The sequence below is a fragment of the Acipenser ruthenus genome, chromosome 8 (genome assembly GCF_902713425.1).
Source record: "Acipenser ruthenus chromosome 8, fAciRut3.2 maternal haplotype, whole genome shotgun sequence".
NCBI lineage: Eukaryota > Metazoa > Chordata > Actinopteri > Acipenseriformes > Acipenseridae > Acipenser > Acipenser ruthenus.
The window spans coordinates 62,316,842-62,342,363 of NC_081196.1; the positions used below are offsets into that span (position 1 = coordinate 62,316,842).

Consider the following 25,522-nt stretch of genomic DNA (forward strand, 5'->3'; position numbering starts at 1 on the left):
TGTGCGAGCTCTGGTACCCGATTACCATAAAGGGGCGGAGCTACGCTATAAAAGGAGGCGCTGCGTCGCCAACTAGTTGTTGTGGTTTTGGTTGCTGAAGGCATTCTTTCGGAAGAGCTTCAATAAAGCCTATAACGGAGAAATAAAGCATGTTGTCTCCTTCCTTGCCTTCTGGCTTCTGCGCGAAAACGCTACACTGGTGTCAGAAGCGGGATTGAAAAATAATCCAAGCGTTAAGCAGAAGACAGATGGACCAGTGGCTGTGGTACAACCTTGAGCCGTCACGGAACCGGTGGGACGGCGGGCTGCAGGATTTCCTCGATGGCTTGGAGGAAGAGGGTTTGTGTCTTGCCTGCGGGGAGTATGGGCATCTAGTGGCGTGCTGCCCCTTCCAGGAGGAAGAGGACCTACTGCCTGCCCAAAAACAGAAGCGGAGGAGGGGCGGCCGTTCCCGGAGGCGAACGAGGGAGCTTGGGCCATCTCCAGTGCGGAAGATTGAGGTCGTGCCCACAGTAGCGCTGAGAGAGAGAGCGCCGCCGCCTGAGAGAGCACTGCCGCCGCCTGCGAGAGCCCCGCGGCCTGAGAGAGCACCGCCGCCGAGTGAGAGAGAGCCGCCGCCGCTGTTGGAAGGAAAGCTGCTGCTGTTGGAGGGAGACCTGATGGTGCTGAAGAGAGAGCTGCAGCTGCTGGAGGAAGAGCTGTGGCTGGAGGAAGAGCTGCTGCTGGAGGAAGAGCTGCTGCTACTGGAGGAAGTGCCGCCGCCTCAGAGAGCCCCACAGCCTGAGAGAGCGCTGCCACCACCTGAGAGAGCCCCGCCGCCTGAGAGAGCCCCGCAGCCTGTGAGAGCGCCGCCACCGCCGAGAGAGAGAGCGCTGCCGCCGCCTGAGAGAGCCCCGCAGCCTGTGAGAGCGCCGCCGCCGCCGAGAGAGAGAGCGCTGCCAAGAGAGAGAGCGCTGCCGCCGCCTGAGAGAGCCCCGCAGCCTGAGAGAGCCCCGCAGCCTGAGAGAGCCCCGCAGCCTGTGAGAGCGCCGCCGCCGCCGAGAGAGAGAGCGCTGCCGCCGCCTGAGAGAGCCCCGCAGCCTGAGAGAGTGCTGCCGCCGCCTGAGAAAGCCTCACAGCCTGAGAGAGCGCCGCCGCCGCCGAGAGAGAGAGCGCTGCCGCCGCCTGAGAGAGCCCCGCAGCCTGAGAGAGCCCCGCAGCCTGAGAGAGCCCCGCAGCCTGTGAGAGCGCCGCCGCCGCCGAGAGAGAGAGCGCTGCCGCCGCCTGAGAGAGCCCCGCAGCCTGAGAGAGCGCCGCCGCCGCCAAGAGAGAGAGCGCTGCCGCCGCCTGAGAGAGCCCCGCAGCCTGAGAGAGCCCCGCAGCCTGTGAGAGCGCCGCCGCCGCCGAGAGAGAGAGCGCTGCCGCAGCCTGAGAGAGCCCCGCAGCCTGAGAGAGCGCCGCCGCCGCCAAGAGAGGGAGCGCTGCCGCCGCCTGAGAGAGCCCCGCAGCCTGAGAAAGCGCCGCCGAGTGAGAGAGCGCTGCCGCAGCCTGAGAGAGCGCCGCCACCGCCTGAGAGAGCCCCACAGCCTGAGAGAGAGACGCCGCCGCTGTTGCCTGAGAGAGAGCTGTCGCTGGAAGCGCCAGTCCTTTTAAGGACTTGTGCAAAGGGCGTTAGCGAACAGCAGGAGAGCCCAGAGCCACGGCTGCTGCTGCAGGAGGGAGAGCCGCCGCTGCTGACGGAGAGCCTAGAGCCGCTGCTGCTGCCTGAGAGAGAGCTGCTGCAGGAAGCGCCAGTCCTTTTAAGGGCTCCTGCAAGAGGCGTGAGCGAACAGCAGGAGAGCCCAGAGCCACTGCTGCTGGAGAGAGAGCCGTCGCCGCCGCCGCTGCTGGAGAGAGAGCCACCGCCGCCGCCGCTGCTGCTGGAGAGAGAGCCGCCGCTGCCGCCGCTGCTGGAGAGAGAGCCGCCGCCGCTGCTGGAGAGAAAGCCACCGCCGCCGCCGCTGCTGCTGGAGAGAGAGCCGCCGCTGCCGCCGCTGCTGGAGAGAGAGCCGCCGCCGCTGCTGGAGAGAAAGCCACCGCCGCCGCCGCTGCTGCTGGAGAGAGAGCCGCCGCTGCCGCCGCTGCTGGAGAGAGAGCCGCCGCCGCTGCTGGAGAGAAAGCCACCGCCGCCGCCGCTGCTGGAGAGAGAGCCGCCGCCGCCGCCGCTGCTGGAGAGAGAGCCGCCGCCGCTGCTGGAGAGAAAGCCACCGCCGCCGCCGCTGCTGGAGAGAGAGCCGCCGCCGCCGCCGCTGCTGGAGAGAGAGCCGCCGCCGCCGCTGCTGCTGCTGGAGAGAGAGCCGCCGCCGCTGCTGCTGGAGAGAGAGCCGCTCCCGCCGCTGCAGGAGAGCAGATGGCCTGCCGCACAACACGGCCCGCTGGCCCACCCACCAAAGCCTGGAGGAGAAAAGCCGGACATGAGGGGAGGGGGTCTGTGTTTCAGAGGTGGGGGTGGCCGATCACAGCCACATGCTGCATTGCGCTCGGCGAACCTTTTGGGGACCAAAAGAGAATAAGAAGGGGGCAATGTAGCGATCTGAGTATTTGTTTATTGTGAGTAATTCCCGCTGTATTATGTTCCCTTCCCGCTCTGTGTTACTCTTCTCTGTGTGTGGAAATGCAGCCTGTGCGTGTTGGTGTGTCTGTCTGTGATTGGTTGTTGTTTGTCCGTTCCCATTGGTCCTGGTGTGTGGCTGGGGACCAATGGGATGTGTGTGCGAGCTCTGGTACCCGATTACCATAAAGGGGCGGAGCTACGCTATAAAAGGAGGCGCTGCGTCGCCAACTAGTTGTTGTGGTTTTGGTTGCTGAAGGCATTCTTTCGGAAGAGCTTCAATAAAGCCTATAACGGAGAAATAAAGCGTGTTGTCTCCTTCCTTGCCTTCTGGCTTCTGCGCGAAAACGCTACAATATATATATATATATATATATATATATATATATATATATATATATATATATTCACCATCACAATTGATATATATATAAGGACCCCAAAATCCCATCAGCTTGGAGTTCATTTACATTTTTAGAACGTCGTGTTTGGCTTTGGGGTTCTCTTGTGAATGACCCCATCACAATGCTGAACATTCACTTTAGTCAAAACCATTTTTTCTGCTGCATTAACATTTAATATACCTCTCATTTACATTTCAGATTATAACCAGAAGATGCACATACTTGTGATTCTCTCATTTGCAAGGAGTGGATGTCTTGTCATTGCAATCCCAGTAATTATAATCTTCAGAAGAAAATAACCAAAAATTAAGTATGAGGAAAGGTGAGATTCTGGGCTGAAGCCCCTAAAAGGAACATTTTCACAAATAAAGAAGCTTATTAAATGCTTATAGATATTTTAGTTTTGCTATTTGCAATGGTAGGATGTCCAGATGTCCTGAATTTCCAGACCACAAACTGAAGCAGACAAATGAACAAGGACAAGGATGAAGGATTTAATTATAGTGGAGTTATTCCACTGAGCTGCAGTATTTTCATAATAGTAAATATGGCCAATTCTACCTGCGTTGCAAAGTAATTGTTTAAACTGCTTCAGAATTATGAACATTGTATTTTGTTTTGCCTAAGCAGATAAGAACTATGTCTGTAACCACAACTGTATCTTTAGTTCAGTAAATGCACAATAAACCATGATGCATTCCTGCCTACACCATTTGTTTGTTCATTGATTTTTAATGATGTTATTTAATTTAATATGCTGATAAAAGCAGGGCATAGAAAGTCAGAAATAAAAAGGTGTATTGCCCTAGCTCATGTTGTGATAATAATGAAAAGGTGAACTGCCCTAGCTCATGTTGTGATAATAATAAAAAGGTGAACTGCCCTAGCTCACACTCTGATGATAATGAAAAGGTGAACTGCCCTAGCTCACACTCTGATGATAATGAAAAGGTGAACTGCCCTAGCTCACACTGTGATGATAATAAAAAGGTGAACTGCCCTAGCTCACACTCTGATGATAATGAAAAGGTGAACTGCCCTAGCTCACACTCTGATGATACAAGATGTGGAGACTAAAACAAGATGTTTTGTTTGGCACACACTATTTTAGTGAGGGCTCATGGGATAGGAACAGTAGTGTAATAATATATGCTCTTCACACAGCACCGTGGTTCCTCTTTAAATTAAACAGCTCTGACTGCAGTACAGCTTCTACAGTTGACACACTGTTTCTTCCTGTTACACCGTGTAACACATTTTTTTATTTATTTTTTGTTCCTGGGTAGTAAGTGTTATTTCCTAATTGCTTATGCCTCAAAAGTATAGAAAATGGCTATTAGTCCCCACAAACTTTGCTTTTGTGACCAGGACAGTGATATTTTGAAATTTACCTATTTCCAATGAGAAAACGGGCGAATTTGTGTCTTTTCGCAGCAGTGTGGAGTAGTGTTTAGGGCTCTGGACTCTGGCTCTGGCTCTGGACTCTTGACTAAAGGGTTGTGAGTTCAATCCCCAGTAGGGGACACCGCTGTTGTACCCTTGAGCAAGGTACTTTACCTACATTGCTACAGTAAAAACCCAACTGTATAAATGGGGAATTGTATGTAAAAATAATGTGATATCTGTATAATGTGAAATAATGTATAATGTGATATCTTGTAACAATTGTAAGTCGCCCTGGATAAGGGTGTCTGCTAAGAAATAAATAATAATAATAATAATAACATAAAGTCAGAAAAAAACAACATATGAATCAAAATTAACATGTATTTATACTAAAGTAATACAAAAATGACTACAAAAGATTTAGAAGTGAGTAGTTTTTCGAGATTTACGATTATACTGTAAATCACTTTCACGAATCAGCCCCCAAATGTAGTGTCCCATCATGTTCTCGTTATACTGTCCTCCATTGACAGCTCATCCAGGAGCCTCAAAGCCGTGCTGCTCCATAATGGTAACAAGTACCCGTCTCTTCCCCTGGCTCACTCGGTGCACCTCAAAGAGGATTGCAACAGCATCAAAACCTTGCTGGACGCCTTGAAGTATGATAAGTACGGCTGGGACCCCCGGAAGGTGCTGATGCCACCACTGCACATCAAATTGGGCCTTATGAAACAATTTGTCAGAGCTCTAGATAAGGAGTCGGCAGCCTTCAAGTACCTTCAAGACTTCTTCCCTAAGCTGTCTGAGGCAAAGGTCAAAGCCGGTGTCTTCGTCGGACCACAGATAAAGAAGATCCTGGAGTGCAATGAATTCCCCAAGAAGCTCACTAGTAAGGAGAAAGCGGCTTGGAACAGCTTTGTCGCAGTGGTTCGGGGCTTCCTGGGCAATCACAAGGCCGAAAACTATGTGGAGCTGGTTGAGACTCTGGTGAAGAACTATGGCACAATGGGCTGTAGGATGTCCCTCAAAGTCCATATCCTTGATGCTCATCTTGATAAATTCAAGGAGAACATGGGAGCGTACTCGGAGGAGCAAGGCGAGCGCTTCCACCAGGATATACTGGACTTTGAACGCCACTACCAAGGACAGTTTAACGAGAACATGACGGGAGACTACATTTGGGGGCTGATTTGTGAAAGTGATTTACAGTATAATCGTAAATCTCGAAAAACTACTCACTTCTAAATCTTTTGTAGTAATTTTTGTATTACTTTAGTATAAATACATGTTAATTTGGATTCATATGTTGTTTTTTTCTGACTTTATGTGAACGAAAAGACACAAATTCGCACGTTTTCTCATTGGAAATAGGTAAATTTCAAAATATCACTGTCCTGGTCACAAAAGTAAAGTTTGTGGGGACTAATAGCTATTTTCTATACTTTTGAGGCATAAGCAATTAGGAAATAAGACTTACTACCCAGGAACAAAAATTGTGTTACATAGTGTTATCGACTCATTTCCTGTGTGGTAGGTCACATGGTTTCATTTCAGCCAGTAAAGTGAAGCTCAGCTATAATTTTTTCTTGCAAATATCTGGAGTACAGAGGCCACTTTGCCAGACTACAACAAGCTCCAACAATGCCCGTTGGTGCCTCCTTGATTACAAGAACTACCAGACCAGAAGGATCAAAGGGTTAGGCTGGATACCCTGTCCAACCCATTAAGAGCATAGCTTATAGGCTGTGCTCCAAGAAACTACAATTGTGACCCTGTTTACAGACAAATTGCCTGAATCACATTGATTAGTAACTAGACCTATCTTAGGTAAAACATTTCTAGGAAAAGCTTCTATTTCTTAACACTACAGCCACCACGGCAGTCATTTTTGACAGTTTGAGGTTTACAAATTTAAATTACTGAAAGTTTGTCTGCAAGTTATGCAGTTGTCCATATATTACTTTCCCTAAATACATGTATTAAATACCCTGACGGGGTTTGAAAGGCAGGATCGCGACAATAAATAAGTTATAATCCCGCCCACCTAGAACCGCCAAAGCTATCATTTTAACTGACTTGTATTAATTGTATTTTTTGGTGCTTATTTTTAGCTATTTTCGAGTTCTATGTAAATCGTTTTTTTTCGGGGCTTTCGTTTTTGATATACTGTATGAAATGAAGTGTTTTCGGTTACTTTCCAAAATGCTTGAGCGTTTTTTTTTTCTGTCAAAATATGTATAGTAGTAACTCGATAGTACTTCTTTCCTTTGCTGTCTTTCACAACAAAATCACTATGGTCACGGGCACGTTCTTTTTGGGTATAGGCATTTTTGTACATTTCATCATAATTGCCAGTCCAGTAACTGATTCGTATTGAAAACAATATAGAAATATCCATTGACCAGTACAAAATTCAATATTAAATATGAACCATAAAGTACCAATGATTAAAAAGGTCTTTTCAATAAAAAAAATAAGAATCGTTTACCAATGCGAGACCTTGTGAGAAGTGTTACTTTTTTTTTTTTTTTTCATGAGCACCAATGATTTCTGAAAGTCCTGTGTTGTCAGATGCTCTGACTGGTTCCTGTACAATTGTCAGTAGTGTTCTGTACCTGGACCTGCTTCCATTGCCAGTGCAGAGACTTTGATCATTGAAACAAAGATTATTTTCATAATAAAGTTTCACTTTTAACTGCTCTTAGTATCACTTGTAATACTTTCTGATGGTGCTGAAACTATTACAATGATTTGAATGCTCCACTTTTTCATGAGCAGTCTTCTGATTTAATATTAGGAAATTTGCATCTGTTCACATGTAGTTTATATTGAGTTTTTCATCAAAGAAGAAAGGTCAGGCTGGGAGGCAGAGATAAAAGTGGTTTTAAAACAACACAATCACAATTCCCATCCAAGAGGTCTTGCCTGTTACAATCTTTGTATATTTTTAAACAAATCAAGCAAATAAAAAAAAAACCTGAAGGAGACAAGGATAGCAGGTGTGTGCATGAACCCGAACTCTGAATGTAGGAAAAGTTTCCATTTCTTAATGTGTACCAAGCACACACATGATTTAAATATCTAAGAAGATGCAGTATAGAAGTGTGTCCACCACCACAAAAAAACACTGTATCGAGAACTCTGCTGGACTTAAAACCACAATTAAAAACAGCGCCTAGACATCTCTGGTTTCTCTGATCATTTAAAATGCCTGGAAGCTCTCTGATAGGATGGTATACATGCAGCATTAGATCAATACAACTGTAATAAATGTTATTGCCACAAAAACTACAATAAACAAGTATTTAACTTCAACTGCTTTCTCTTACTTGTTTGTGAGTATAGAGGACACTTGGACAGACTACAACAAGCTCTAGAATGCTCTTTATATTCATGGAAATGAAAAAGAAAATAAATGATTTCCTCAGGTAGCCAATACACATTCTAGTCAGTTTGTAGCAAGACACTTTTGAAGAAGTGAACCCTTTTATTTATGTTGGCTTTTATTCCCTTTCAGAAAAAAAATATACTGTGCACTATGCACTCTGTTTAAACTAACAGCATGATTCACGTTTTGAAATAAATGAATAAATAAATAGATCAATAAATCAATAAATAAATACAATAATCAATAGTAATTCCTTAATGCATTGAATGGTTCTCAGTCCTGCACCTATAAGCCCCAGCTAAAGGCACCAATGGCTGTTGTCCTACATTATATGCAGGCTATAGAGCTGTTCTTTATCATAGATACTTTGAAATGTTGTAAACAGGGCATGGTTTTCCTGATTCAGTCACCCAATCACATAAGATAGCCTGCCTATTGCGTTGCTGAGAGGTACATTTTTCAAGTCACATACTGCATTCCGTTTCATCTTTTGTTCACTCAACAGAAAAGCAGTCATCAGATCAGAGGAGCTGCTAAAATGAACAGACTCTTCTTGCTTAATGTATTGTTCTGCATCACATGTAAGTGTGAACCTGTTTATTTATTAATGTAATCAGTAAACTACATCAAGTAGAAAACTGCTACAGAAAACCATTTAAATATGATATACATTTATTTTCCTACAGAAATATTTAATTTGTAACTTAAGCAAATGGTCAGACATAAAAACAGCAGCCAGTAGAAAACTTTAGTAAAGTTTTATCTTGCATTTATTTTTTACTTCTAATTTACATAGAAATAGAAAGAATCTGAATCTGCACTGACACCCAATTGTACAAAATCAAATATGTGAGACATTAAAGGGGTCTCATCCCTGTGCATGTATTATTAATAATTAAAACAGCTCCCGCTAACTCGCTAATCTGAACATACTAGGACAGGACCTTGTTTAGATTAGTGATTTGATTGACCCTAATCGCAATCTGTGCCATGCTGGCAATACCTTGTCTAGTCATTGTTTTATGTTTTTGATACTTACATTTGATCACAGTTTATTTTGTGAAGTTTGTTTTTTGCTGCTAATATTTCTTTCTTTCAATATTATAGCATGTTCTGGATTAGCAAGAGTCTGCTGTATATCAGAACCTTTTTAATGAACTGAACCTGATGGTATTTTAAACAGATACCTGGGATAGCTTGATATTCAGATGGGAAGCTTGTGTGCTAATTGCTTGAAGACCCTCACAGTGATGTTTTGTAATTTACAGATGAGATTCCAGCACAGCTCATTGTCCAGCCACATCTATCAGTGACAGCCCAGCTTGGAGAGTCTGTGACCCTGCAGTGCTCTGCATCGCGTACTCAGCACCATGCTTTGGTTTGGTTCAAGCAAGTCATTGGACAGCCTCCTGTGTATATGATCAAATATGATAGAAAATCAAAGCCTATCTTTTTGGATGAATTTAATGATAAATCACGTTTCCAAATTCTAACAAATGAGAGCAGTTTTAACCTCACAGTTTTAAAGACGGAATCGTCGGATATGGCTGTTTATTACTGCGCAGCACTGAAAGACAATCAAGTGCTTTTTGGGAACGGAACTACACTGTTGATTAAAGGTAAACTCAAAAGTTAATTTAAATATATTTTGAATGTTCCTTTAAAATGTTTCTAGGGATGGGAGTAAAAACTGAAATATGTTTCATCTGCACTTCTCACAGTCAATGCATGTCACGTATATTATCATTTCATTATATTATCAAAAAACATTAAAACATTTTATTTAAGAATGAAAGGAGGCCATTTGGCCCAAATTATTATTATAAAAAGTCCTTAGAGAAAGTGTGGAAACAGCAGCCAGAACAAGATAGTGAAGCTACAGAGTTACAGCAGCCGCTAAATGACTTGAAGAAATTCAAATTGAGCATTTTGTAATTACTTTATAACATGGACCTTTATACTAGTAATGTGTCATGAGGATGTTGCTGTAAGCTTCTGTTGTCTCATCTTTTAATACAAAGAATGCCCAATAGCAGCCAGACCTTCAAGTGAATATTCTATCCTGGGTAATGTTAAATGTAATAATTACTGTGATTAAACAATATTCAGGGGTTTGTGCTCAGCATTGCACTGAAACAGTCTGGATGATGATCTTGTTGTGGCAGCAATGCTCCATACGTTACCATTCTAGTGTTCTTGGACATGGGCTTGAATCCCTCATTTTATACAGTAAACTGATCAGAATTAATCTTTATAATTATTTAAATCAGCTAATCTTCAATCAACATCATCTTCAGCGGCAAACAGCACTGCAACTGACATACATAAATGTGGTTAACTTAAAATATATATTTAAACACTTTATTCGATAATCTTTATTTGAAGTGCTAAGCTTTTTAAAAATAAATACACTATTTTTTAAACAAAACAGTAAATGCCTTTAAAATAAACTTAAATATAAAGTTGAAAAATAAATGTGATATTGCACATGGAAACTGAACACATACAAAATGTAGTAAATAACCAAACAAAGAACACATACCTGTGCTTCAATTTGAAATCACATTACACATAACAAAGCAGCTGTGGATAAAAAAAACATGCCCAAAAAGAACACATAACAAAAAAGAAAGAGAGAAAGGCTGCCACTGTACATTCCTGTATGTTTCATTCTTACTGGATACCTGCTGGGCTTGCCTTCCACAGAAACACATTGGTGGAGAAAACATATTTTGAGATTTTTAAAAAATATTTCTGAACACCTTCCTGGCTGTGTTTAGGTATTGAATCCAGAGGAAGGATTATTCAGTCTCCTATCTCTGAATCGGTGCAGTCTTACTATTGTGCAGAGGTGACATGTGGGGAGATCAGCAATGGAAATGGAACCAAGGAGGAGAGTACGGGTGAGCTTCTGCTTTTTCTTGCACACTGCCATGCAAAAACAAAACATTGCTAATAAAAAAATGTGCAGAAATATTAGAAACCTAGATATAATTCCATTCTCCTGGAAAAGCATTTCAGATGTGTCACACAGAATTTACAAATCTTGCTTGCATGCAACTACAAAATGAAAGGTGATTATCAAATGTATCAAACACCTTGCAAAATATTATAGTCACATCGCACATCAAACAAAATGTTTAACTCATTGTGGCAAAGTGCCCCGCCCCTGTGTGCATTTGTGTGTTATGTGTTGTATGTATGCGTGCGTGTGTTAATGTTGGTGTATAGATTGGTACACGGGATATAAACGGGTCTGTGTTTCACGTGTATTTAAAAAGTGTATATTTGTATTTAGGCACGGGATTGCACATCACGCACGTGCATTTAAAATATAATATGTGAACACGGGGTTTCACGTAATGAATTCACGTGCTGGGATTCAAGTGAGTAATTAATTAGTAATTGAATCCCAGCACAACAGTATATATAGATGCACGTTTCTGTCACTCGGGGGTTAGGTGTTCGGTGAGTGGAGAACGGGAGAGAGCGAAGGAGAAAATAAAACAAAGTAAGAACGTGAATTAGAAGTGTTTTCACTCACCGTGTTTGTTCGTCTGTCTGTTTAAGTGTAGTGCGTTTTGTTTGTCTTTTTTACTTTGGCGTATAGTGCCGTGTCCTGTTTTTGTGCTGTTTAAACCTTTTATTTTATTAATAAACGCTGAGTGCAGCCATTGCACTCAGCTCATCATCACAACCCCTGTCTGTGTTTGAGTTCCTTTCTGGTCTGACGCAACCCACTCTGGCCGTCTTTGTGACACGTGGTGTCATCGTGGGATAGCCGCGCCTCCAAGCGTCAGACCAGGAGGGGTTTTGTTTAAAAAAAAAAAAAATAATAAATAAATAAAAAAATATATATATATAATGGCAGAAGACGCCACAAAATGGCGGGACTGGTTCCTGGAGAATGCTGGGCTGGAGGCCCAGGCTCTGCCCATAGTCGTTCGGGCCCTGTGGATGATGGACAGTGAGAGATGGGAGGCCTATCAGGAGGAACACACCCCAAACACCTTGGAGGAAGGTGTGGAGTTTCTCCTCAGCTACCTGGAGGCAACGATAAACGGAACAGCAGCCCAGGTAGCAGGCCCACCAGCAGAGGGTGAATGCCTGCTGTCCCCATCTCCACCAGCAGAGGGTGAGTACCTGCTGTCCCCATCTCCACCAGCAGAGGGTGAATGCCTGCTGGTTTTGCCTTCACAGCCCAAGCGGGAGGCAGAGACGGATAAAGAGGTGAAGGACAGGGAGGAGAAGTGCCGCCTAAGGGCCAGGCATCCACGGCGATGTAACAAGCCATCGCCGGGGTGCCTCCTCTGCGACCAGGATCACCTGTTCGCCCACTGTCCCTTCCGCAGTTATGGGGAGGAGCCTGAGCGTCCACAGCCCAAGCGGGAGGAGCCTGAGCGTCCACAGCCCGAGCGGGAGGAGCCTGAGCGTCCACAGCCCAAATGGGAGGAGCCTGAGCGTCCACAGCCCAAATGGGAGGAGCCTGAGCGTCCACAGCCCAAATGGGAGGAGCCTGAGCGTCCACAGCCCAAGCGGAAGGAGCCTGAGCGTCCTACGCCTGAGTGGAAGGAGCCCGAACATCCTACGCCTGAGTGGGGGGAGCCCGAACGTCCTACGCCTGAGTGGGGGGAGCCCGAACGTCCTACGCCTGAGTGGGAGGAGCCCGAACGTCCTACGCCTGAGTGGGGGGAGCCCGAACGTCCACAGCCCAAGAGGGGGGAGTCGGTGCATCCACAGCCCAAAAGGGAGGAGTCGGTGCGTCCACAGCCCAAAAGGGAGGAGTCGGTGCGTCCACAGCCCAAAAGGGAGGAGTCGGTGCGTCCACAGCCCAAAGAGAGGCAAGTCGGGGCTTCCACAGCTCTGGGACCCAAGCCACCAGCAGAGGGAAAATGCCTGCTGGTTCAGCCCCAAGAGCCGGAAGGGGAGGAGTTACAGGCCCAACCCCCTGAAAATTTTTGGGGGGGAGAGGGGCAGGAGGCTGGTGTCCCCCAGCAGCCTTTATTCATGCTGCTGAAGGCAGCACGGGGCGCACCAGCCCAGCCGCCACAGCGGAGGGAGCCAGCGCCGCCAGGAACAGAGGAGCTGCCTCTGCCTCCGCCACCTCCACCGGCAGGGACAGAGCAGCAGGAGCTGCCTCTGTCTCCGCCACCTCCACCGGAAGGAGCAGAGGAGCAGGAGCTGCCTCTGCCTCCGCCACCTCCACCGCTTCCTCCACTAGGAGCAGAGGAGCAGGAGCTGCCTCTGCCTCCACCACCGCCAGGAGCAGAGGAGCTGGAGCTGCCTCTGCCTCCACCACCGCCAGGAGCAGAGGAGCTGGAGCTGCCTCTGCCTCCACCACCGCCAGGAGCAGAGGAGCTGGAGCTGCCTCTGCCTCCACCACCGCCCGGAGCAGAGGAGCAGGAGCTGCCTCTGCTGCCCGTACCTCCACAGGGAGTACGGTGGCCGGAGCCCCAGAAAGGGGAGCTGCTGGCCACGAAGAAGGGGGACGAGGTCTGGAGACCACTTTCCCCAGCAGCAGTTTCGCTGCCGGAGATCGTGGGGGAGGTCAGGAGACCTGCTCCCACTGCAGCAGTTTCGCTGCCGGAGATCGTGGGGGAGGTCTGGAGACCTGCTCCCACTGCAGCAGTTTCGCTGCCGGAGATCGTGGGGGAGGTCAGGAGACCTGCTCCCACTGCAGCAGTTTCGCTGCCGGAGATCGTGGGGGAGGTCCGGAGACCTGCTCCCACTGCAGCAGTTTCGCTGCCGGAGATCGTGGGGGAGGTCCGGAGACCTGCTCCCACTGCAGCTTCTTCGCTGCCGGCAGTACTGTGGTCGGAGCCCCACCAAAGGGAGCTACCGGCTACAAAGACAGGGGGAGAGGTCAGGAGACCACTTTCCCCAGCAGCAGTTTCGCTGCAGGAGCAAACCAACAGGCTGTCAGCCGTGCCACTACCGGCAGGGGTGCTGACAGCATGGCCAGCCATGGGCCCACTGAAGCCTCCCTTCCCAGCCCGAGACTTTGGCCTGGACTGCTGGGTATTTAAGGGGGGAGGTGGCCGTTGAGGCCATGTGTGCTGCGCACAAGGGGGGGTATATGTGGCAAAGTGCCCCGCCCCTGTGTGCATTTGTGTGTTATGTGTTGTATGTATGCGTGCGTGTGTTAATGTTGGTGTATAGATTGGTACACGGGATATAAACGGGTCTGTGTTTCACGTGTATTTAAAAAGTGTATATTTGTATTTAGGCACGGGATTGCACATCACGCACGTGCATTTAAAATATAATATGTGAACACGGGGTTTCACGTAATGAATTCACGTGCTGGGATTCAAGTGAGTAATTAATTAGTAATTGAATCCCAGCACAACAGTATATATAGATGCACGTTTCTGTCACTCGGGGGTTAGGTGTTCGGTGAGTGGAGAACGGGAGAGAGCGAAGGAGAAAATAAAACAAAGTAAGAACGTGAATTAGAAGTGTTTTCACTCACCGTGTTTGTTCGTCTGTCTGTTTAAGTGTAGTGCGTTTTGTTTGTCATTTTTACTTTGGCGAATAGTGCCGTGTCCTGTTTTTGTGCTGTTTAAACCTTTTATTTTATTAATAAACGCTGAGTGCAGCCATTGCACTCAGCTCATCCTCACAACCCCTGTCTGTGTTTGAGTTCCTTTCTGGTCTGACGCAACCCACTCTGGCCGTCTTTGTGACACTCATACATCATTATGTGCATCAAACTACTCTCACACCCACAGTGTGCATTTAAAATGGACACTGGCCATGTTTACATTACAGTCTACTGTAAAACATATAATCTGGAACTACTGAGTACAATGCATGTGTTTTACCCTTGACACACACACTGCTTCCTTTAGGTTTAGTAAATTCTAGTAGGGTCACAGCATGTGAGGTTGGATAAGTGGCATGATTCATGACTTAATCAAATGTAATCCTTTGCTGTGCTTCTGGTTTCCACGCTGAGATGGAAAAGCTGATCCGATGTGTGCAATGAATACCTATAGCTCCTCATATTGTATGGGCTGATCATTGGGCAGTGGTCAAGGCTAGTTTGAAATTCACTGGCCTGGTACCTGCATGGTAGATGATGTCTAGCTTCATCTATGAAGATGTTTTGAACAATGTCCAAGTCCAACAATGCATTCACCTGGCTGTCCCTGCTCTCAACGTATACTTATGTTTAAGTATTGAACATTGCATTTCTGAATGTAATGTAGAATGTTTATTCAAATAATCGAGTGTCATCAACTGCAAATTATATGTACATTTTTAAGACAAATCACTAACATAACAAACATGTGTGTTAGCAATGGAATTCTGTATGGATATATACTGTCCAAATTTAGATCCAATATAAAACAGTGAATATTTGGTGAGAATATTATACAAAACCAATTTCTAGTCAAAGTTAAACTGTTGTTTAGTATGTCTGTAAATAGTAATTCAATTGTGATGGTGAACGGGTTTTTGTGTGTTTTTTTATGCTTTGACGACTCACTCGACAGAAAGACGCTTACTTGTCTACTGTCAAAGTGAGTTCCAGTATCACACACGAGTACATCTAGTCTGCTGCGTGCTGAACATGCCTTCACTTCTCAAAATACACTAGCAGCTCTTCTGCTACAGACAGTAGTATGTAAAGCTGACCAATTTTCCTTGTTAGTTTGCAGTTTTTGGATATGATGACAACGTTTATTTTATGTTCTCTGCACAATGAACAATTCTTTTCCTAGAAGTGCTTACTGTAGCTACATACTTATAATTTTATTAAAAAAAACTAATTTATTTCAGTCCACAATCACATTTAATAATAGATATCCTATTTATTCGGTTTTCTGATCTCTGTGTGCTGCTGATCAAGCTTGAACCGCAGATTTTATGTGTTGTTTGTATTTGTAATTTCTAAATTATTGTTCCTAGTAAATTTTGGTGATGGTCTCAATAGGTACATTGCCTGGTTAAATAAATACATAAATAAATACATTTTAAACGATTTTATTTACAATTAAGGATAATAACAATAATAATAATAATAATAATAATAATAATAATAATAATAATAATAATAATAATAATAATAGCATCAGTAATAAAACAAATTTAATTTAGATGTATGTAGTAATTGTATATATATATATATATATATATATATATATATATATATATATATATATATATATATATATATATATATTACTTAATTTATATTTTTAAAACCCCAAAATCTTTTCATGTTCAGGGTGGTCTTGTGAATGCTCCCATCGCAATGTAGAAAATTCACTTTACCAGAAGCCAATCTAAAGAAGATCTGTTTTTGTACTTTTGAAATGTAAATAAATAAATAAAACGGATGGTTTGATAATTGTATTTAAAAGCATAAGCATGCAATGTATTTATTACTGCATTAACGTTTTTTTTTTTTTTTTTTTCTAAAGTAATCTAGTTTAACACATTTGGGGCTTCCCCACGAATAATTCAAACTCAGATCTGTAATTCAAAGCAATCTCACTTTGACATCAAAGGATGGTCGTATCTTCTGGCATTGGATATTCTTCATCAGAGCAACCTTAGATAAAGTGAATTTTCTGCATCACGATGCAGGCATTCACAAAACAACCCCAAGCTGACCACGAAAAGATTTCGGGGTTCTAAAAATGTAAATAACCCCAAGCCGATGGGCTCAACCCGATCCTGATGGGGTCATATTTAGGCTTGGGGTCCTAACATATGCATTGTGCTTGAGGCACACATTTCTTCGTAATATACAAAGTTACAGAAAAAGAATTAGGTAAAATTAAAAGGGCTGCTGTTACTGTTGTATATAGTGAAATGCAAGAATATGTAATAAATATATATTATTGATGTTATGAATGTTATCTCTAACCAGCAGGAGATGAGTCTCTTTTTCGTCTTCCTGTCATTGTGTTGGCTGGGACAAACATTGTGCTGCTGATTTCAATGACTGTGCTTGTGTGCCTGCGCATCAAGGAAGGGAAATGTAAGAACTTCTCAGGTGAGCTGATTCAAGAGTATTTAAAGTTATATTCCATTACGTGTGTAGCCAGCATTTAATATCTCCGTGTGGAGCTTTTAAGCTAACATACTGACAGTGAAGTGCAGGGCTGTTTACAAACAGAAACTTGGTTTACTTCCAATAATAGGGACACAGACTGGATTCATTCTTTTATTCTTATTGCTCATAGCTGGGAGCTCATAACAAACACTAAGCCTCAGGAAAACCTCCTGATAATCTGCACTTTTACTTGTTTCCATGTGCAAGTGAACATTGTGATAAGATCATGATGAGGATTCTGAACTGAAATGGGATGATAATCATTACTTCAACATTAATAAGAGGCTCAATACAAAAACTAATACATGAAAGAATCTCTCTCTCTCTCTCTCTCTCTCTCTCTCTCTCTCTCTCTCTCTCTCTCTCTCTCTCGTACATGCTTAACAGATCAGACCGTAGAAGACCACACAAATGCTGACTCAGCAAATGATCAGGTACATTTATTCATCTTGGTAATAAAAAAAGTATTGACAATCCATTAAAAAAAAAAAACATTAATAATAGTACAAAACAGTGTCAAATACAACAGTTCCATAATGGCCTCTTTTGCAGAATCAGCAAATGCTGGATTATGCTGCGTTGGATTTCAATCAGAGAAGAAATAAACCTGGAAAAAAGAAGATAGCCATGAATAAAGAAAGTGTGTACGCTGAAGTGCGAGTGCAGCAGCGGGAATAACAATTCTGTCCACACTGTTTCCAAACACAGGCTACTTTAACACTCAAGCTGCAGTTATAATGCCATTCCAGGGTTAAAGCATTTCATATGCTCTGTGTTTTATCTATGAAGATAAACTGTAGGTATATTGTTTGTTATATTGGGTTGATTAAACAATGGGGACAGTGTAGGAATTTACAGTTAAAAGCACTGTCCTGCACAAAATAACAGCATTTGCTCAATATCTTCAATTGGGAGCTGGAGTATTTAAAATTGCTGCAGTTTGTATCATTTGAGTAGACATCCACGCACAGATAGCTCAACAATACTGTACTGGCATCTCATTTGAATAGACCTCCATGCACAGATAGCTCAACAATACTGTACTGGCATCTCATTTGAATAGACCTCCAGTGCACAGATAGCTCAACAATACTGTACTGGCATCTCATTTGAATAGACCTCCATGCACAGATAGCTCAACAATACTGTACTGGCATCTCATTTGAATAGACCTCCAGTGCACAGATAGCTCAACAATACTGTACTGCCATCTCATTTGAATAGACCTCCATGCACAGATAGCTCAACAATACTGTACTGCCATTTCATTTGTATAGACCTCCATGCACAGATAGCTCAACAATACTGTACTGCCATCTCATTTGCTCTCAGGAAACTGCCTGTGTTCAGCTGTTTAAATGTTTGTTCATCAAAGTCAGGCTGGGTTAGAGGTCTTAAACGTTGAACATTTACATGCAACACATTCAATAGATACTGTTATTAAATGAATGCCTTTTTTTGTTCTATTTCCATTGTGTGTATTGCATTCCATATTTCATATTGTTAGAACATTGTTTAATTTGGCTCCATATCAATGATCATGTTTTATATATACTTGCAACTGCATGGGAAGCATGTGATTCGTGTAAATCAGTCGACTTTGACACAATATCTGTCATTTTTTTTTTTTCAGTAGGTGTTTTGTTTAATATGGTTTAACTGCAGTTTGGTTGTATGGATTTTTATCATTAACGGCTAGTTTCAAATATGCTGATAGTCAGTAATCATGCACTGCCTAATGTTATTGTAGGTAAGGTAGACCAGGATTTGTGCTAATCGGGGTCTGTGAAGACAGTCATAAGTGATCATTATATTTGCATATGCTTTTCAAACATTATTAGTCCAGTCAGAGGGGTCAGAATATCAATAGGTAAGGTGTCTATGGTCTTTTGTCTGTCAGCCAGTGTCATAAACTGGTTACACATTCTAATACATCTCTCCAGAATACATTCTCAACACATCTGTCTGTATTTTAAATGAGGGCTCCAATAAATACATTTAAAATTATACGATGTATGCAACTCATTTTTAATGTAATATGAATTAAATGGCATTATTTGCCAGTGTCTGTGTGTAGGAGGGCTACATACCGGTATAATACAATACAGTGCTCACCCCAGCCATGCCCATGCTGCTGAGAACTGGTTCTGTAGTATAAAGAGCTCCTTATAAGGGGAGCTCTGTGCTGAGTAGTTGTAGAGTGTGTTGTGCAGCTCTGAAATGTAAGGCTTGTGCAGACAAAGCACTCTTTCTTCTCAATTCTACATGCTTCAAAAGTGTGCCACTCGCCTAAATATACCGCTGCTGCTGTGGAATTATTCGTGTTTATTTTTATTTTTTTTTAAACCGATATTGTCCAGTTCTGAACACACACATTCACTGCAGTCTGGCTTGTTTTCACAGTAGAAGATCAAACCGCATGCTTCAAATAAAACCTTTTTTTTATTTTTTGTATAAACATATACTGATATCCGGTTGGCCTGCAGTCATTTTCCACATGCCTTACCAATCATCAGTTAGCATTAAGACATGTGATATGCAGCAATACACCCATATAGACAGCAGGCTATTAGTTCACACCTACTTTCAATAGAAGACGTGAGAAAATAAAAAGTGTTTTTCCAATTGTATGTGGTTAAAATAAAGTTACACCTCATACAGTACAAACACACAAACACAATGCTAGCCTGGTATGAGTGTATACACGCTATTTATTTTACTCAATGATTCTTTTATATATTTATTTTAATGATTCCCTGCTTGAATAATTTTAAGACATGTACTGATTTACATATTAGCCACCATTCAAAGACTGTTACCATAATTGTCTCGAATTACGGTGTATTTATACAGTAGTCATTTAGTAAGTACACACTTACTTACTTACACATAATGACAATCTTTTTTATGATATAACCATATCCCTAACACAAAACAAAACTATAAACCTAACCCTAACCCCCCTCACCCTAACTCTAAACCTAACCCTAACCCCCTCACCCTAACTCTAAACCTAACCCTAACCCACTCACCCTAACTATAAACCTAACCCCAACCCCCCCTCACCCTAACTATAAACCTAACCCTAACCCCCCTCACCCTAACTCTAAACCTAACCCTAACCCCCTCACCCTAACTCTAAACCTAACCCTAACCCCCTCACCCTAACTCTAAACCTAACCCTAACCCCCTCACCCTAACTCTAAACCTAACCCTAACCCCCTCACCCTAACTCTAAACCTAACCCTAACCCCCCTCACCCTAACTCTAAACCTAACCCTAACCCCCCTCACTCTAACTATAAACCTAACCCTAACCCCCCCACACCCTAACACCACCCCACATAAATATAGGCAGCACTGCCAGTCCTTTGTACTTTCACACAGTAAATTCAGCCTCACCCAAACCCACGTCTCCATCCATGTCTTTTGCATCATCACTGTGATGGCTCAGCCTCTCTGTTTTTTAATGGTATGGAGGAGATTAAAAAGGTGGTATAAATTCAACATTAGAACCACACATTGCAGTCCTGTAACTGATTTCTATTGAAAACAATAGAAAGATCCATTGACCAATACAAAATTCAGTATGAAATATGAACCATGAAGTACCAATGCTTCAAAAGGTCTTTCCAACAAAAAAGAAGAATTGTTTACCAATATGAGACACTAACCCCCTTGGGAGAAGTATCACTTTCTTTTATTTTTTCTTAAGCACCAATGATTTATGAAAGTCCTGTTTTATCAGATGCTCTTACTGGTTCTTGTAAAATTGCCAAAAGTGTTCTGTACCTGGACCTGCTTCCATTGCCAGTGCAGAGACTTTGATAATTAAAAAAAAAAAATTCTCAGGTAGCCAATACACATTATAGTCAGTCTATAGCAAAACCATTTTGAAGAATCAAACCCTTTTATTCATGCACTCTGTTTAAACTTACAGCCTGATTTACGTTTTAAAATAAATAAATACAATAAATAAATAAATACAATGACCAATAGTAATTGCTTAATGCATTGAATGGTTGTGAGACCTGCACACAGAACCCCCAGCTAAGTTCTAAAAGGCAGGCAGGCTAAAATATGCAGGTTATAGATGTTTTCTTTTTAATAGATACAGTACTTTAAAATTTTGTAAACAGGGCATGGTTTTCCTGATTCAGTACACCCAATCACATAAGATGACCTGCCTATTGCGTTGCTGAGAGGTACATTTTTCAAGTTACATACTGCATTCTGTTTCATCTTTTGGTCACTCAACAGAAAAGCAGTCATCAGATCAGAGGAGCTGCTAAAATGAACAGACTCTTCTTGCTTAATGTATTGTTCTGCATCGCATGTAAGTGTGAACCTGTTTATTTACTCATTTAATCAGTAAACTACATCAAGTAGAAAACTGCTACAGAAAACCATTTTAATATTATATACGTTTATTTTCATGCAGAAATATTTAATTTGTAACTTAAGCAAATGGTCAGACACAAAAACAGCAGCCAGCACTTTAGTAAAGTTTTGTCTTGCATTTATTTTTTGCTTGTAATTTGCATAAACATAGACAGAATCTGAATCTGCACTGACATCCAATTCTACTAAATAAAATATGTGAAACAATAAAAGGGTCTCATCCCTGTTCTTGTATTATTAATGATTAAAACAGCTCCCGCTAACTCGCTAATCCGAACATACTAGGACTGGACCTTGTTTAGATTAGTGATTTGATTAGTCTTGATCACAATCTGTGCCATCCTGGAAATACCCTGTCTAGTCATTGGTTTATGTTTTTGATACTTACAGTTTATTTTATGAAGCTTGTTTTTTGCAGCTGATATTACTTTCTTTCAATATTATAGCACGTTCTGGATTAGCGAGAGTCTGCTGTATATCAGACCCTTTTTAATGAACTGAAACCGATGGTATTTTAAACAGATACCTGGGATAGCTTGATATTCAGATGGGAAGCTTATGTGCCTGAAGACCCTCACAGTCATGTTTTGTAATTCACAGATGAGATTCCACCACAGCACATTGTCCATAGTTTATCAGTGACAGTCCAGCTTGGAGAGTCTGTGACCCTGGAGTGCCCTGTATTGCACACTCGTCAAATTACTTTGGCTTGGTTCAAGGAAGTCACTGGACAGCCTCCTGTGTATATAGTAAAATATGATGGACAATCAAAGCCTATCTTTTTGGATGAATTTAATGATAAATCCCGTTTCAAAATGCAAAACATTGAGAGCAGTTTTAACCTCACAATTCTAAATACGGAATCATCGGATATGGCTGTTTATTACTGCGCAGCACTGGAAGGCAGTCGTGTGCTTTTTGGGACAGGGACTGTACTGTTGCTTAAAGGTAAACTCAAAGGTTAATTAAAATATATTTTGAATGTTCCTTTAAAATGTTTCTTGGGATGGGAGTAAAAACTGAAATGTGTTTTATCTGAACTTCTCACAGTCAATGCATGCCATGTTTATTATAATTTATCTCAAGAAAATACATACAAACATTTAATTTAAGAATGAGAGGAGAGGCATTTAGCTAAAAATATGATTATAAAAAGACCTTAGAGAAAAGAGTGTGGACAACAGCAGCAAATGCATTGTATTGAAACAGTCTGGTTGGTGATCTTGTTGTGGCCAGCAATGCTCCATCCGTTACCATTCTAGTAAACTGATCAAAATTCATCTTTATAATTATTCAGATCAGCTAATCTTCAATTAACCCCTTTATCAGCAGCAAAAAACCCTACATGAAAATGGTTATCTTAAGTATATATATTTAAACATTCTTTATCGTATAAACTTTGATTTGAAGTCCTAAGGTTTTTTTTCTTTTAAATTATATATATATATATATATATATATATATATATATATATATATATATATATATATATATATATATACATACATATATACTGCTATACGAAAATCTTAGACATGTTGCACTTTTCTACTCTGATGCATTATGAGCAACAACAATTTACTCTAATCCTCCACTAGTGTTTTCTAATATCATAACAGCCTTGAATTTTATAAAGAAGGAAAAACACTGAGTGAAATAGCTCGCATCACTCGATTTTCAAGGTGTGGTATCTGAAGCATAATCAGCAAGCACAGAGAAACATCATCTGTAATTGACAAACCCAGGACAAGGGTGAGGAAAATTTGAACATAATATCCTTAAGGAACAGAAAGAAGACAATCATTGAATTGACAACAGAACTGGCAGAAGGCACAGGTGTCATTGTCCATCCATCAAAAGTACAAAGGTCACTCTTGAAATCAGAACTTAAAGGATCTGTTGCAGTAAGAATACCTCTCTTAAGAAAGGGGAACAAAACTAAAAGGCTATAATATGCACAAGAACACAGAAATTGGACTATGGAACAATGGTCAAAGGTGCTTTGGACTGTTGATGGATGGACAACGACACCTGTGCCTTGTGGTTAATTCAACGCTTGTCTTCTTTCTATTCCTTAAGGATATTAGCAATTTATTTTTTTGAGATTTAAAAATATATATTCCTGGGTACTTTCCTTGGTGTGTTTAGGTATTGAATCCAGAGGTTCCTATCAGAATCAGCCTCCGAATATCTCTGAATCAGTGCAGACTAACTGTTGTGCAGTGGCGACATGTGGGGAGGACATTATTGGAAATGGGACCAAGGAGGCCAAAACGGGTGAGCTTTTGTTTTTTCTTGCACACTGCCATGTCATAAAACCCCACTGCTAATAAAATAAACAAATAAACATTAAACAATCAATGCAGAAAGATTAGAAACCATGATTCCATTCTCCGGGAAAAGCATTTCAGATGTGTCACACACAATTTTCAAATCTTGCTTACAGCTGCAAAATGAAGTGTACATTTCAAATGTATCAAACACCTTGCAAAATACAATACTCACATCACACACCAAACAAAATGTTTAACTCTTTAACTTAAATACAATCTGCTAAACTTTAAACACATGTGTCATTGTTAATTGACACTAGGTTTAAAAATTAATGTTTATTATTTTTAAGCTTTAAAATATATATATATATATATATATATATATATATATATATATATATATATATATATATATATATATATATATATATATATATTATTATTATTATTATTATTATTATTATTAGTGATGGGCGGGTCGGCCGGGTTTTGAGTCAGATAAATTTGAGTAAGCTTTGGGTCGGGTTGGGTGCGGGTCAGTATTAATTTGCAACTATTTATAATGTCATCTAGAAAAAAATGTTGACAATTAAATTTTGAAATAACGAATTACACTATATATTTCTAATTATTGTAACAATAATAACGATCGTATGTTTCATTCTACTGGCTTAAATTGCTATCCGTAGTTCTGTGATTAATGGTGTTTGTGCATGTGCGGTAGTCAGGAACTAGGAATGAGCTAACTTCCAGGCGTTGTATTCAACACACTTTAACTTTGTTAAGTAAAAAAAAAACATATACAAATTCCTTACTAAAACAATGGCTTCTGAGATTAAAAACATCCGTAAAAAATATTGCGCTCTAGAGCACTTAAAACTAGCCCGGGAGAGACACATAAAAGTGTTGTTTAGTATGTCTATAAATAGTAATACAATATGACCCCATCAGCTTGGGGTTCATTTATATTTTTAGAACCCCGAAATCTTTCCATGTTCGGCTTGGGGTTCTCTTGTGAATGATCCAATCGCAATGCAGAACATTCTCTTTACCCAAAGCCAATGTTCCTGCTGCATTAACATTTAATATACTTCTCATTTACATTTCAGATTATAACCAGAACATGCACATACTTGTGATTCTCTCATTTGCACGGAGTGGATGTCTTGTCATTGCAATCCCAATAATTATAATGTTCTTAAGAAGAAAATAACCAAGAAGTAAGTATGAGGAAAGATGAGATTCTGGCCTGAAGCCCCCAAAAAGGAACATTTTCACCAATAAAGAAGCTTATTCAATGCTTATAGATATTTTAGTTTTTTTGGTAGGAATTGTCCAGATGTCCTGAATTTACAGACCAGAAAATGAAGCAAACAAATGAACAAGGACAAATATGAAGGATTTCATTACTGTGGAGTTATTCCACTGAGCTGCAGTCTTTTCATCATAGTAAATATGGCTAATTCTCCCTGCTTTGCAAAGCAATCTGTTTAAACTGCTTCACAATTATGATCATTGTATTTTGTTTTTCCTAAGCAGATAAGAACTATGTCTGTAACCACAATTGTACCTTCAGTTCAATAAATGCACAATAAATCATGATGCATTCTTGCAATAAACCATTTGTTTGTTCATTGTTTTTTATGTTATTTAATTTAAAATGCTGCTAAACGCAGGGCATAGGAAGTCAGAAATGAAAAGGTGAGCTGATAAAAGCTGTTAAAACTATAGTTCTTCACACAGTACTGCAGGACCTCTTTAAATTAGACAGCTCTGACTGCAGTCCAGCTTCTACAGTCTTGACACACTGTTTCTTCCTGTCATCGACTCATTTCCTGTGTGGTAGGCCACATGGTTTCATTTCAGCCAGTAAAGTGAAGCTCAGCTAGAGTGTTGTCTTGCAAATATCTGGAGTACAGAGGCCACTTTGCCAGACTACAACAAGCTCCAACAATGCCCGTTGGTGCCTCCTTGATTACAAGAACTACCAGACCAGAAGGATCAAAGGGTTAGGCTGGATACCCTGTCCAACCCA

General features: G+C 41.7%; 1 protein-coding gene across 1 annotated transcript; it reads left to right on the forward strand.

Annotated features, from left to right (window-relative positions):
* Window positions 1-6,000: 6,000 nt before the first annotated feature.
* Window positions 6,001-24,977, forward strand: LOC117407415 (uncharacterized). Its single transcript, XM_059029674.1, has 6 exons — window positions 6,001-6,055; window positions 9,016-9,366; window positions 10,528-10,650; window positions 21,815-22,162; window positions 23,363-23,491; window positions 24,597-24,977. The coding sequence occupies exons 1-6, from the start codon at window positions 6,001-6,003 to the stop codon at window positions 24,698-24,700; spliced, it is 1,110 nt and encodes a 369-aa protein (XP_058885657.1). The 3' UTR covers window positions 24,701-24,977.
* The last annotated feature ends 545 nt before the right edge of the window (window positions 24,978-25,522 follow it).